Raw genomic sequence first — 14,115 nt, forward strand, 5'->3', positions numbered from 1 at the left:
TAGTAAGTGATGAAACTTAGACTTAAACCCAACAGGCACCACAGTCTGTGGTTCTAATACTTACATAGTACATATATAATACTTCCTTTCTCTCCTCTCCTCCCCTCCTCTCTTCTCTTCTCTGTTTTTTTTTTTTTTTTTTTTTTGAGACAGGGTCTTGCTCTGTTGCTTGGCCTATGGTATAGTGGCATCATTATAGTTCACAGCAATTACCTGAAACTACAGGACATGACACCATACCCTGCTAAATTTTTGTTTGTTTTTTATAGAGACAGAGTCTATGTTGCCCAGGCTGGTCTCAAACACCCAAGCTCAACCGATCACCTCATCTTGGCATCCCAGTGTTGGGATTACAGTGTAAGCCACTGTGCCCCACCAACCATTTGGCTCTTTCAAACTTAAACTACTCTTTTTGATTTGTGGCCTTTTGAAACAGTCCAATTTGGAGGTCTGCATTTAAAGAAACATAATTTGAGGGAGTTGTAAAATTGTGCTTAAATTCTAATATGGTTAAAAAAAATATGCTGAAATGGTAACATTTGGTTTGAACTGATATCAAACCAATCCATTTAGAAGGATTTCTCACAAATTTTGACGTCTTAATGATTCTTACAGCCCCAGATCTGAGTATAACCTCTTCCTTTGCTTCAGTCCTACTTGAGGGACCCTTCCCTTGTTTAAGATTATACTACTCATGTAGTAAAAACCACTACTATGTTCAGGTCCTACACACTTTTACGTTAATTTTTGTTGTTCTCTCCACAGAAATCTTTAGTAAAAGACAAAAGATTTATACATCCGAAGAGAAATCAAAGCATGCACTCAATATACTTTTACACTGATTCCTTATTCGAGATAGATCTTAATTATGAAGACACAATTGGTAAAATTTGTAAGAATTAGACTGATCCTACCTATGTAGAATCCACTTAAATGAGCAGCCTTCTAGATGTTATTCTGTGGTTCAGAGAAGGCCCACTTTATTTCCTTGATTTTATTCTTAACTTCCTATGTGTCAATATCCTATCTTACCTATCTACCAAGGATGACAATGTGAGACTCTGTCTCAAAAAAATAAATAAATAAATAACAGTGCAGTTAATACAGAAAGCTAGAAATTTGCTAGTGACCTGGATGGCTTAATAAGCTGAATTCAAACTACAGAAAATAATTCTTAAGACTTAGGAATGTGCAGGGGCTTTCTCCTTAATACAAGGCATTTTAAAACCATTAGTCAAAATGAATTCATACAAAATCAAATATATCTTTTAATAGGTAGTATCCTGTCATCTATAAAAGAAAAGGCTATGCTTTTATTTATTGTGTAGGAAGACAGATGGCAAATATCACACACAGAAAGACTATAATGGAAGGCAACATAGTCAGTTTCTTTAGACTTTTAAGTCCCCAAACCTAAGCTAAGCTAAGTTTGATGAGCTAGTAGGCAGCTCACCAGACTTACACTAAGTGTAAGGGTCTATAAAATAAAGGGGTGACATCTCAAAGATCCATTGCAGTTTTCTTTCTTCCTTAAAAATTAAAAACGGTGGCAGTCTCAGGATAAAGAAATGAAAATAGAAGTATCCAATGTTTCACCTTAGAGAGAAGAATGCAGTGTCTAGCTTGTTTTTATGGATTCAGTAATCTGGTAACAGTTTTCTTTGTTATCACTTGTTATAAATACAACTGATAAGTAGGAAATGTAATAGGTGTTTAAAGAATAACTCCATCTTCATATCAGTATATTAGAAACAAGAGTAAGAAATAAATACTGTTTTTCTTAAAATTAAAAAGAAAATAAGCAGTAACCATCTGTTAAGGAATACTTCAATAAAGCCAAAGTAGTTTATGTTTCAAAATCCAGGTAGCTTTTACTAAGCTATCAGAGTAAGCTATGGTCTGTTAAAAAAAGAAGGAAATTCCCATGTTACAGGTAGATATAAACATCATCTTTCATATTAAAGCCCAACTCTTCCTTATTCTACATCCAACTACACAAACATTGATTATCTCTAGACTAGTCAATATTAAAAGTGCTAGCATCTTTATCCAGTTACATTCAAATCTTCCCTTCATTCTATTATATAAACACTTTTAGACGCCATATTCTTATCCTAAGTATAGCTCCTACTTTAATTACACATCTTGTCCTAAGATACATACATAAGAATTCTCAGTTGGTAAAGCCTAAGTAAAATTACCCTGCAGAGTCAGGTTTTCATAAAAGTAAGACATTCGCTTATTCACTAAACATGCTGGACTATCCAAATAAACTTTGGATTAAGAACTGCCACATTGCATCAGATCAACAACCTACCCACGGCTCTTTTAGGGGGCCTAAAAGAGATGCTGTACAAGATAAACTGGTTTATTGTAATAAATTTCATAATAAAGCCTCATGCATTATCATCTGTGACTTTTTTTTTTTTGAGACAAGAGACTCACTATGTTGCCCTCAGTACAGTGCCATGGCATCACTGCTCACAGCAACCTCAAACTCTTGGGCTTAAGCGATTCTCTTGCCTCGGCCTCCCAAGTAGCTGGGGCTACAGGCACCCACCACAACACCCAGCTATATTTTTTTTTTTTGCAGTTGTCATTGTTGTTTAGCAGACCCGGGCCAGGTTCGAACCTGCCAGCCTCGGTGCATGTGGCTAGCGCTATAACCATTATGCTATGGGTGCAGAGCCAGACATCTTTTAAAAATTTTTTTAGAGACAGGATCTTGCTCTGCCACCCAGGCTGCAGTGCAATAGTGGGATCATAGCTCACTGCATCCTCAAAGTCCTTGACTTAAGAGATCCTCCTGCTTCAGCCTCAGTCTTCTAAGTAGCAGGGACTATAGCCGGTAACACTACACCCAGCTAATTTTTTTTTTTTGGTAGAGACAGGGTCACACTATGATGGGCTGACTGGTCTCAAACTCCTAGTCTTAAGCAATCCTCCCATCTCAGCCTCCCAAAGTCCTAGGACTATAGAACTATATAGCACTGGACCTGTGACATCATCTTTAAAGGAAAAGCATAAATCCTGGACATAAATGACTTCTCAGAAAGACTCTTAAGAACATTCTGTTTCTTCTAACTTTTAAAATACACAGGGTAATACAACCGCAAGAATAGGGCTGTTGTGTTTTCCAAATGAGATAATTTATGTAATTGTGCTCTATAAAGAGCAATACCCTATATACATTAAAAAAATTTTTACTATGCTCTTCTTTATCATAAAGGTCCTCTCTCCGTCTACCTAAGGTACTATAAACATGTTATGCAAGTATTCTTAGAGCAAAGAGAAAAAATTAACTTTCTTTTCACTATTAGAATTTTCTTTGATATTTTTCTCCTTATTCTTTCATTATATCACTTTTGCCTTTTTCTCCCAAAATAGCAACACATTTCTCCATTAAGCCAGCCTTCCTTTATCCCATGTTAATTTTACTTCTGCATCAAATGAAAAAGAAACTTGAAGATCAAATAAAGAATGTGCATCCTGGATGCTATTAATGTACAGTATACACCAAAGGCAAAAAGCAACTAAATGAACCACACTCCATTGAAACAAAGGACATCGTGACCTACCTTCTGGCTCACTCTCTGACCCTGAAAGATTGCCATAGCTGCTCATCAGTGAGCACAGGGCTGGTGTCACTTCCTTGGGTATGACAGTACGTTGTGGTTTCTCTTCTTTATCAGACTCTGGAATAAAAGGGAAAAGAACTCTAATTCAAATAGCATACCTCCAAACAGCTACCACCATACAAAAGAAGGCTGATCATCCCCTCCTCTCTCATCTCTAAGTGAAAAGAAAGTAATTTCTGACCATTTCCTTAATCTTCCCAAAAAAACTAATTCCAGGAGACCCAAACACTTTCCCATTGGATTCAATCTTCGTGGGCAGAGAAGTTATTTGCCCCAGAGGAGAGAGGGGGGCAAATGGAAGTGATACACAGCTCAGTTACTATGCTTCACAGGTTATGGAATTTGGGTCTTCTCGAAATTAATTTAATTACACAGTTCTTTGCTACTATTAATTTACAGGCAGTAAGAAGACCAAAAATTTATTTAACTTTAGTAGGTCAGAATCACTGATTGAATTTAGGCTTGGTCAAAGAGTTATGCCGAAATGTATTCTCCCAAAGTTTTTACTATTTAGAACTTGTAAAAACTTAAATAAATACGACAGCCAGGAGAATTTAGCAAGTACTAAAGAGACTGCCAAAGATAAAATTGTTTTTGGTCAGGGTCCAGCAAGCCTAGTTGTACCAGGACATCACCTATTACATTTCTTTTTGGCAGCTCTAAAATGTATTAACTCTATTCTAGGCAGCCAATAAAAATAAAGCCTCACTAAATACAGCAAGTAATTTGTTATTTAATGAGCCAACTCAGCCTGCAACCAATTTGAAATATTTCAAGACTGAGCACCTCATGTTCACCAAGCCAGTCTAGGAGAAACCAAAACATGCCAGGGGGAAATTGGAGTTTCCTTTCATGTGAACACTGAACTACCACCTTCTGCTAGATGAGTTTAAGTCTTCTCTCCTCCATCCATCCATACTACCCAGCACCCATACCCCCCAAAACTGTTCCTTGTCAATTTTAAGCTAAATTAATCACCTTGTTTCCTGGATTAATAAATGGAAAGGAAATATGCAGTATCTGTATGTAGGTTACTAATAGATAAAGCAGAAATCTGCCACAAGGTTAGTATGAAGATTTTTTTATCCAATGTCTGAATGACAAAAGACCAAACTGTAGTAGCATTTCTTTCTAAGACCTAAAAAGAGGTACCAGAAAGTATGGTTACGGTTGAATGTTATGCTCCTTAAAAGCATGATCCAATTCAATCCTTGCAAGGTATCTTACTTACCACTTGCACATTAATTATAGGTGATGAAATAAAAATTCAGAGAATTTGAGTAATTTTTCCTTTAAACGCAACTATAAAATCGTTGGATCAAATTTAAATCCTTGCTATCTGACTCCAAATCCCAATTCTTGACTAGTGAGCAAGAATACCTCCTTCAGATTCAGTCTTCTGAAAACAAAGTCATCTTGTCAAAGTGCTTTTAAGATCAGCGATAATGTTAAAGTCTTCCAACTATAGCTCTATTTCTTTGCTCCTTTTATAGCAACACACCAAACAGCTACTGATACACAAGCGCATCTTAGAGATACTACAGTTCGATTCCAGACCACTGCCATAAAGTGAGTCACACAAACTTTATGGTGTCCCAGTACATATGAACATTACATTTACACTATACCATAGCCTAGTAAGTGTGGAATAAAATTATGTCTAAAACAATACACATATGAATTTAAAAATCTTATATTTTAAAAAAACGATAATGATCATCTGAGCTTTCAATGAGCAATAATCTCTTAGCTGGTGGTGAGCCTTGCCTTGATGTTGATGGCTTGTGACTCATCAGGGTAGTAGTTGCTGAAGGCAGGGGTGGCTGTGGTAATATATCTGCTCTGACTGCTACCCACTCTGGTATTAGCCCCTCCCTTTATTCACGTCTTTTTTTTTTGAGACAGAGTCTCACTATGTCACCCTTCGTAGAGTACCATGGCATCATAGCTCATAGCAACCTCAAACTCCTGGGTTCAAGTGATTGTCTTGCCTTAGCCTCCCAAGTAGCTAGGACTACAGGCACTGGCCACATGCCCAGCTATTTTTAAAGACAGGGTCTCGCTCTGGCTCAGGCTGATCTCCAACCCGTGAGCTTAAGAAATCTACCTGCCTCCACCTCCCAGACTGCTAGGATTATGGGCTTATTGCATATACGCTGAAACACAATAGCAACAAGATAAACGGGGTCCTAACTAATGAGATACCAAATTGAAAACAGATTAGAACAAAAACCTCCCTGAATTAGTCTACTAGGTTAGTCAGCAAAATATACAAGGAAATAAAAAATATTGCACCAGTAAGGAAATATAGTGACAAGTCATGCTCAAAACTGATAAATTGAGAAACAACACTGCAAGACCCTGTCTCTACAAAAAAAAAAAAAGAAAAACTAGCTGGGTGTGGTGGTGTGCGCCTATAGTCCCAGCTACTTGGGAGGCTGAGGCAAGAGGATCACTTGAGCCCAGGAGCTGGAGCTATGATCATGCCATTCTACTCCAGCCAGGGCAACAGAGCAAGGCTCTGTCTCAAAAAAAAAAAAAAAAGAAAGAAAGAAAGAAAGAAAGAAAGAAAGAAACAAGCTCAGGCAACAATTTTCTAAGCATAATCTGATGCTTATAAATCCTCCAGAATTACTACTGGCTTGTCTAAAGTGTGAGTACTCATGTCTTAATTATGTTCTGAGCCAGAAAAATGTAAAAAATTGGAAGGAAGTGGGAGAACTTCATTCTTAAAGTGAGCTTAGTGCTGGAAAGAGTCAGCTTCCACATGAGAGCAGTGGGCCCATGCTATCACAACGCTGGCTCACCCATTGGGAACTTGAGTAACTAGATCTTAAGGTTGGCTGGCTCTGGCCCAAGGTAAGAGAAGCTGCCTTCAAATAAGCAGAAGACATATACTGGAGAACCGAGCTGTTGAGACTATTTAGGGCATATGAAAAAAATGATACATGGTTTTCACTCCAGCTATACCTGGAGTGAAAAACTGAAGAAACTATGGTCCAAAACATAGATCTAGAAAATGTCCAAATCCAGAGGAATTCCCAGATAAAGGATAATATGAATTTAAATGGTATCTTTCCTATGAAATTAGCTACTGTAATTTGATCGTTGTTATTGTCATTTCCTTCGAGATAAATGTTACAAAATAAATATAAAAATTTTAAACTATAAATTTATAGCTTAAATGAATAATTTTTATATTAAATATTTATGTTCTTGTCTCTGACCCTCAAAACAGATCTATTTCCATTCTTAACTCACAATATAGGTAAGGGTTTCAACATCTAAACCAAAATGAATTATTGGAGATTTCTCGTTCAACTGTTCCTGGGAATCCAACTGAATTCATTCTATCAATGAGGATGAGAGGGACTCATCCCGTCCTTATCATGTCTAGGAGACATTCAGTGTCTGTTGAGCACTTAGATGCAGGCTTAAATAGAAACAAGGTGACAATCATCTTCTAGTTGATGTTTTACTAGCTTGATTCATACTGAAATTTTTCTTTAGATATGTGATGAAGTAGTGGATTCAGGCTCCTAAATTCAAATTCTGGTTCTATTACTAACTAGAAACATGACTAAGGTAAACTACTTAGTTTCTATGTTCCTCACTTCTTGTCAGGAGTAGCAACAGTACATATGCAAAAGGTTGTTCTGAGCACAAGAGTTACTATCTATAGCACATAGAGCAAAGTAACTACCTCACTTGTAAATAAGTGTTAGCTGATGTTGATGTTATAATTCATATTATTCCTATTAAATGTTATCTATTATACTTAGTCCAACATTCCATTATGCCAAGAGCCTTTCCCATCCTAATTTAATTAATGAATTAGTTATATTCCCATTTGTTGCCATTCAGAAGTTTAAAAACAAGCATTTGATTATCACAGAAGCACTGTCATAGAACCTAAATAGAGCCTACAATCAAACCTACAATGTAACATCAGCCTACTCACTGATAATCTTTGGATACTCCTTTGGCAGTAATGAGATCACGCAATTAAGTAAAGCCTCACAATGTTACTGGAGGAAATGGAGTCTCAGTTGAATGTTATCTGTAGCAGCATTTTGGTACTTTAATTTTTCAACTTATAAGCAAGAGTCAATTTGCCCTATAAATTCTAGATAGAATTCAAGGATAAAGTATAAATATATATAAATATATTCAATGCTCTAAAGAAGAAAGGTATTATTATTCAAATATAATGAATTAAAATTATTTATCCAACAATATCATGTTCATGCTCACTAGCACAAATAACACTGACTTCCGTTAGAATTTCTTCTTCTTTTTTTTTTTTGAGACAGAGTTTCACTTTGTTACCCTTGGTAGAATGCCATGGAATCAGCTCACAGCAACCTCCAATTCTTGGGCTCGAGCAATTCTCTTGCCTCATCTTCCCGAGTAGCTGGGACTACAGGTGCCCGCCACAATGCCCAACTATTTTTAGAGATGAGGTCTCACGCTGAGTAGGCTGGTCTTGAACCTGTGAGCTCAGGCAATCCACCCACTTTTGCCTCCCAGAGTGCTAGGATTACAGGCATGAGTTACCACCCCCAGCCTAGAATTTCTTCTTTACAGGTGAGAAAACATCCACATAATTGGGAAAATTTCAATCTACAGTATTATACATTCAAAACAATCTTAAGAAAATTTCCAAGATTACATCATACTATGGAAATTATCCAACAAATATAGTCCTGCTCCCACAGCCTGCCTGCCCCACGCACCCTAAGATTCAGAAAAAATGTTCTGAAATAAGGTTTCAGATAAGACATTCCTACTAAAAACAAAAACGAAAAAAAGCATTATTCTATTTTTTTTTTTTACAGAGTCTCACTTTGTTGCAGTCAGTAGAGGGCCATAGCATCACAGCTCACAGCAACCTCCAGCTCTTGGGCTTGGTCTTAGGTGATTCTCTTGCCTCAGCCTCCCGAGTAGCTGGGATTACAGGTGCCCATCATAGCGCCCGGCTATTTTTTGTTGCGGTTTGGCCAGAGCCAGGTTCAAACCCGCCACCCTCAGTATATGGGGCCAGCACCCTACTCACTGAGCCACAGGCACCACCCACATTATTCTATGTTTTTAACATAGTTGAAATTGTACGTGAACTTTATGTCCACTCTATATTTGCCATTAAACTTTCTACAAACAGGGCTGTGAATAATTAACTTCAGCACCATTGTCTATACACTTGTAAACATGTTATTTTCCTGGTTTAGCTTACCAGAATCACTGTTTATCAAAACACCAAGAGGATCTGGATTTCCCTCAGGTGGACATTTGAGCTTGAAATCACTCAAGCCATTCCCTGCTCCAATGATAGCTCTTTGTCTAGCACCATCCTTTTTCCATCTGTGATGTTTGCCAGGACTTCGGATCTTTGCCATCTGTGAATGTCTAGACATCCCCTTCATCTTGCTGGAGGAAAAAAAAAACAACACAATTCTTAATACAAAAGGCACTGATCTTTCAGGAAAAAATTTAAAAAGATATAAAAGAAACCTAGATGTCAAATCAATCCCTTGTAGCCTTATACATTAAACAGGCCAAAATACCAGAAATTCAGTGGCTTCCAAGGTAAGTCTAAAGGAGGACTTTAAAAGGAAAACACACCACAATATACTATACCTTGTTGATTCTAAGCTGTGCATCTCCACCCATATTTTTACCCTTTGAAATTACACTATTGTAAAAAAAAAAAAAAGAACAAAAAAAATTATGCTACTGTACAATCGTCAGCTAGTCAACTTAATTGGCAGCATTCTTTCATCCCTGCTGTACATAAAAGTGTTTCTTAGAGGGTTGGGCATGGTGGCTCGTGCCTGTAATCCTAGCACTCTGGGAGGCCGACATGGATAGACTGCCTGAGCTCAGAGGTTGGAGACCAGCCTGCGCCAAAGTGAGACCTGGTATCTAAAAATAGCCAGGTATTGTGGCAGGCGCCTCTAGTTCCAGATGCTTGGGAGGCTGAGCCAAGAGAACTGCTTGAACCCAAGAGTTTGAGGTTGCTGTAGGCTATGACACCACAGCACCCTACCAAGGGTGACAAAGTGAGAAGACTCTGTCTCAAAAAAAAAGCGTTTCTTAGAGTTTACATTAACTCTCATTTACTCATTCTTTTAAGAAGACTTCAAGTTTCTGAAACATTTACAATTATGGTATCTTATTTGACATTCATAAATAAGTATTTATGTATTTTTAATCATATGAGTATATAATAGTATATCTTTATAGTGTGCATTTGATGTTTTGACAGAGGCATATAATGTGAATTAATCAAATCAGGGTAATTGATCACCTCAGGCATTGAACATCTGTGTTAGAAATTATTTCTTATTATTGATTATAATCGCTTTATTGTGCTATCAAATATTGTTCATTCTATCTGTATTTTTGCACCCACTAATCATCCCTACTCTATCAACCCCTCCCTACTACCCTTGCCAAGTTCTCGTAATCATCATTCTACTCTGAATCTATGAGATCAATTCTTTTTAATACTTAGCTCCCATATATGAATAAGAATATGCAAGATTTGGCTTGGTGCCCATAGCTCAGTGAGTAGGGCACTACGCCACATACACCAAGGCTAGCAGGTTTGAGCCCGGCCCACACCTGCTAAACAACAATGACAACTACAACCAAAAAATAGCTGGGTCTTGTGGCAGGCACCTGTAGTCCCAGCAACTTGGGAGGCTGAGGCAAGAGAATCGCTTAAGCCCAAGAGTTTGAGGTTGCTGTGAGTTGTGAGGCTGCAGCATTCTACAGAGGGTGACACAGTGAGTAGTCTGTCTCAAAAAAAAAAAAAAAAAAAAAAAAGGGTGGCACCTGTGGCTCAGTGGGCAGGGCACTGGCCTCATTTACCTGGGATGGCCCCAGCCCAACTGCAACAACAAAAAAAAATACCCAGGCATTGTGGCGGGTGCCTATAGTCCCAGCTACTCAGGAGGCTGAGGCAAGGGAATCGCCTAACCCCAGGAGTTGGAGGTTGTTGTGAACTGTGTGACGCCACAGCACCCTACAGTGGGCGATAAAGTGAAACTCTGTCTCTACAAAAAAAAAAAGGCTCAGCGCCTGTGGCTCAAGCAGCTAAGGCACCAGCTACATACACCTGAGTTGGCGGGTTCGAATCCAGCCTGGGCCCGCCAAACAACGACAGCTGCAACCAAAACATAGCCGGTGTTGTGGCAGGTGCCTGTAGTCCCAGCTACTTGGGAGGCTGAGGCAAGAGAATTGGGAGGTTGCTGTGAGCTGTGATGCCACAGCACTCTACCCAGGGCAACATAGTGACTCTGTCTCAAAAAAAAAAGAAAGGAAACATCTATTCAGATCCTTTGCCCGTTCTTAATGTGTATTTGATTTTTCTTCCTACTGAGTTATTGGAGCTCCTTATATATTCTAGTTATTAGTCCCTTGCTAGATGGGTAGTTTACAAATATTTTCCCCATTCTGTGGGTTGTCTCTTCCCTTTATTGTTTCTTTTGTTGTGCTTAAGTTTTCTAGCTTGACGTGATCCCTTTTGTCCAATTTTGCTTTGGTTGCCTGTGCTTTGGGGGTATTATCCAAGAAATCCTTACCCAGACCAATGTTCTAAAGCCTTTTGCCAATGTTTTCTTTTAGTAGTTTCATAGTTTCAGGTCGTAGATTTGAGTCTTTAATCCATTTTGACTTGATTTTTGTATATGGCGAGAGTTAAGTCCAATTTCATTCTTCTGTATATAGATAACCAGTTGTCCCAGCACTGTTGAAGAAATTGCTCTTTCCCCACTGTATGTTGTTGGCATCTTTGTCCACGCTAAAAGTTCACTGAAGATGTGTGGATTGGGCCGGGCATGGTGGCTCATGCCTGTAATTCTAGCAGTCTGGGAGGCTGAGGTGGGTGGATTGCCAGAGCTCAGGAGTTCGAGACCAGTCTGTACAAGAGTAAGACTCTGCTCTCTAAAAATAGACTGGTGTTGTGGCAGGCATCCAGCTACTTGGGAGGCTAAGACAAAAAGATCACTTGAGCCCAAGAGTTTGAGGTTGCTGTGAGCTGTGATGCCACAACACTCTACCAAGGGCAACAAAGTGAGACTCTGTCTCAAAACAAGAAAAAAAAAGTGGATGTCTGAGTTCTCTATTCTATTCACTGGTCTATGTGTTTGTTTTTACTGCAGTGCCATGCTATTTTGATTACTACAGTTCTATAGTGTAATTTGAAGTCAGGTAGCATGATTCCTTCAGTTTTGTTCTTTTTGCTTAGGATGGCTTTGGCTATCCTGGGTCTTCTGATTCTATTTAAATTTTAGCATTATTTTTTCTATTTCTTTAAAGAATGTCATTGGCACTTTGATGGAGGTTACTTTGAATCTACAGATTGCTTTGGGTAGTATGAACATTTTAACAAAATTGATTCTTCTAATCCACAAGCATGGAATAACAACTTGTCATTTTTATGTGTCCTCTTTAACTTTTTTCACCAATGCTTTATAGTTTTGTTTTGTTTTTGAGACAGAGTCTCACTATGTCACCCTCAGTAGAGTGCCGTGTTGTTAAAGCTCACAGCAACCTCCAACTCTTGGGCTTAAGCGATTCTCTTGCCTCATCTCCCAAGTAGCTGGGACTATATACAGGTGCCAACCACAATGCCCGGCTATTTTTTTGTTGTAGTTGTCATTGCTATTTGGCAGGCCTGAGCTGGGTTTGAACCTCCAGCTCTGGTGTATGTGGCTGGTGCCCTAGCAGCGAAGCTACAGGCACCAAGCCCTGCTTTATTGTTTTACTTATAGAGACCTTTCAATTCTTTGGTTAAGTTTATTCTTAGGTATTTTATTTAATTTGTAGCTATTGTAAATGGGATTACTTTCTTGGTTTCTTTTTCAGATTGTTTACTGCTGGCATATAGAAATGCTACTGATTTTTTTATATTGGTTTTGCATCCTGAAACTTTACTGAACTTGTTTACTTGTTCCAGTAGTTACTTTGTGTGTGTGTATGTGTGTCTATGTGTGGAGTCTTTAGGTTTTTCTACATAACTAAGATTACGTTGTCCACAAACAAGGATAATGTGACTTCTTCCTTTTGAATGTGGATGCCCTTTCTTTCTTTCTCTTGTCTGAATGCTCTAGCTAGAACTACCAGTACTACGTTGAATAACATTCCTATGGTGAAAGTGAAATCCTTGTCTTGTTCTAGACGTTAAAGGAAAGGCTTTAACGTCTAGAAAAAGCAAAGATGCTTTTTCTCCTGTTCAGTATGATACTCTCTGTGGGTCTGTCATGTATGTCTTTTTATCATGTTGAGATAAGTTCCTTTTATACCCAGTATTTTAAGAGTTTTTATCATGAAGAGATGTTCAATATTACTGAATTTTTTAAGCATCAATTTAAATAATCATATGATTTTTGTCCTTCTTTCTGTTAAGATGATGTATCGTTACATTGATTTGTGTATGGTGAATCATCTTGCCTCCCTGGGATAACACCCACTTGCTCATGATGAATAATCTTTTTAATATGTTGTTGAATTCAGTTTGCTAGCATTTTGTTGAGAATTTCTGCATCTGCGTTCATCAGAGATACCGGCTTATAGTTTCCTTTTCTTGTGTCTTTGTCCAGTTTTGGTATCAAGGTAATACAGGCCTTATATACAATAAGTTTAGAAGTATTCCGTCCTTGATTTTTTTTGGTATATTTGAAGTAAGACTGGTATTAATTCTTCTTTGAATACTTGGTAGAATTCAGCAGTGAAGCCATCAGGTCCTGGGCTTTTCTTTGATGGGAGATATTTTTATTACTGCTTTTATCTCATAACTTATTATTGGTTTATGCAGAATGTTGATTATTTCCTGGTTCAATCTTGGTCGGTTGTATGTGCGTAGGAATTTACTCATTTCTTCATGGTTTTCCAGTTCATCAGCACATAGCTATTCATAGCAATCTCTAATCATCCTATGGATTTCTGCAGTATCAAATGTAATGTCTCCTTTTTCTTTTCTTTTTTTTTTTTTGAGACAGAGTCTCAAGTTTGTCGCCCTTGGTACAGTGCCATAGCGTCACAGCTCACAACAACCTCCAGCTCTTGGGCTTAGGCGATTCTCTTGCCTCAGCCTCCCAAGTAGCTGGGACTACAGGCGCCTACCATAACGCCTGGCTATTTTTTTGTTGTAGTTTGGCTGGGGCCGGGTTCAAACCCGCCACCCTCAGTATATGGGGCCAGCACCCTACTCACTGAGCCACAGGCACCGCCTGTAATGTCTCCTTTTTATGTCCAATTTTATTTTATTTTATTTGGGTCTTTCCTTTTTTTCTCTTGCTTAGTCTGGCTAAAGGTGTGTCAATTTGTTTAACATCAATTTTTCATTTCATGGATCTTCTGTATTTTTTTTATTTCAATTTCATTTATTTCTGCTCTGATGTTTATTATTTCTTTTCTTCTAATAATTTTAGATGTGCTTTGCTCATTTTTCTAGTTCTTTGAGATGTATTGT

General features: G+C 38.1%; 1 protein-coding gene and 1 non-coding gene across 2 annotated transcripts in view; both read right to left on the minus strand.

The window, feature by feature from the left end:
• Window positions 1-14,115, minus strand: part of NUFIP1 (nuclear FMR1 interacting protein 1) — a 53,333-nt gene that overhangs the window by 5,919 nt on the left and 33,299 nt on the right. Inside the window, exons 7-8 of the mRNA XM_053563500.1 lie at window positions 8,872-9,065; window positions 3,579-3,695 (exon numbers count right to left, since the gene is read on the minus strand). Of these exons, the coding sequence (XP_053419475.1) occupies window positions 3,579-3,695; window positions 8,872-9,065 (311 nt within the window). The remainder of the gene's footprint in view (window positions 1-3,578; window positions 3,696-8,871; window positions 9,066-14,115) is intronic.
• On the minus strand, window positions 704-818 carry LOC128567170 (U5 spliceosomal RNA). The gene has a single exon (XR_008374807.1). It is a non-coding gene; the product is annotated as a U5 spliceosomal RNA (small nuclear RNA).

This window comes from Nycticebus coucang, chromosome 15 (assembly GCF_027406575.1).
Source record: "Nycticebus coucang isolate mNycCou1 chromosome 15, mNycCou1.pri, whole genome shotgun sequence".
NCBI lineage: Eukaryota > Metazoa > Chordata > Mammalia > Primates > Lorisidae > Nycticebus > Nycticebus coucang.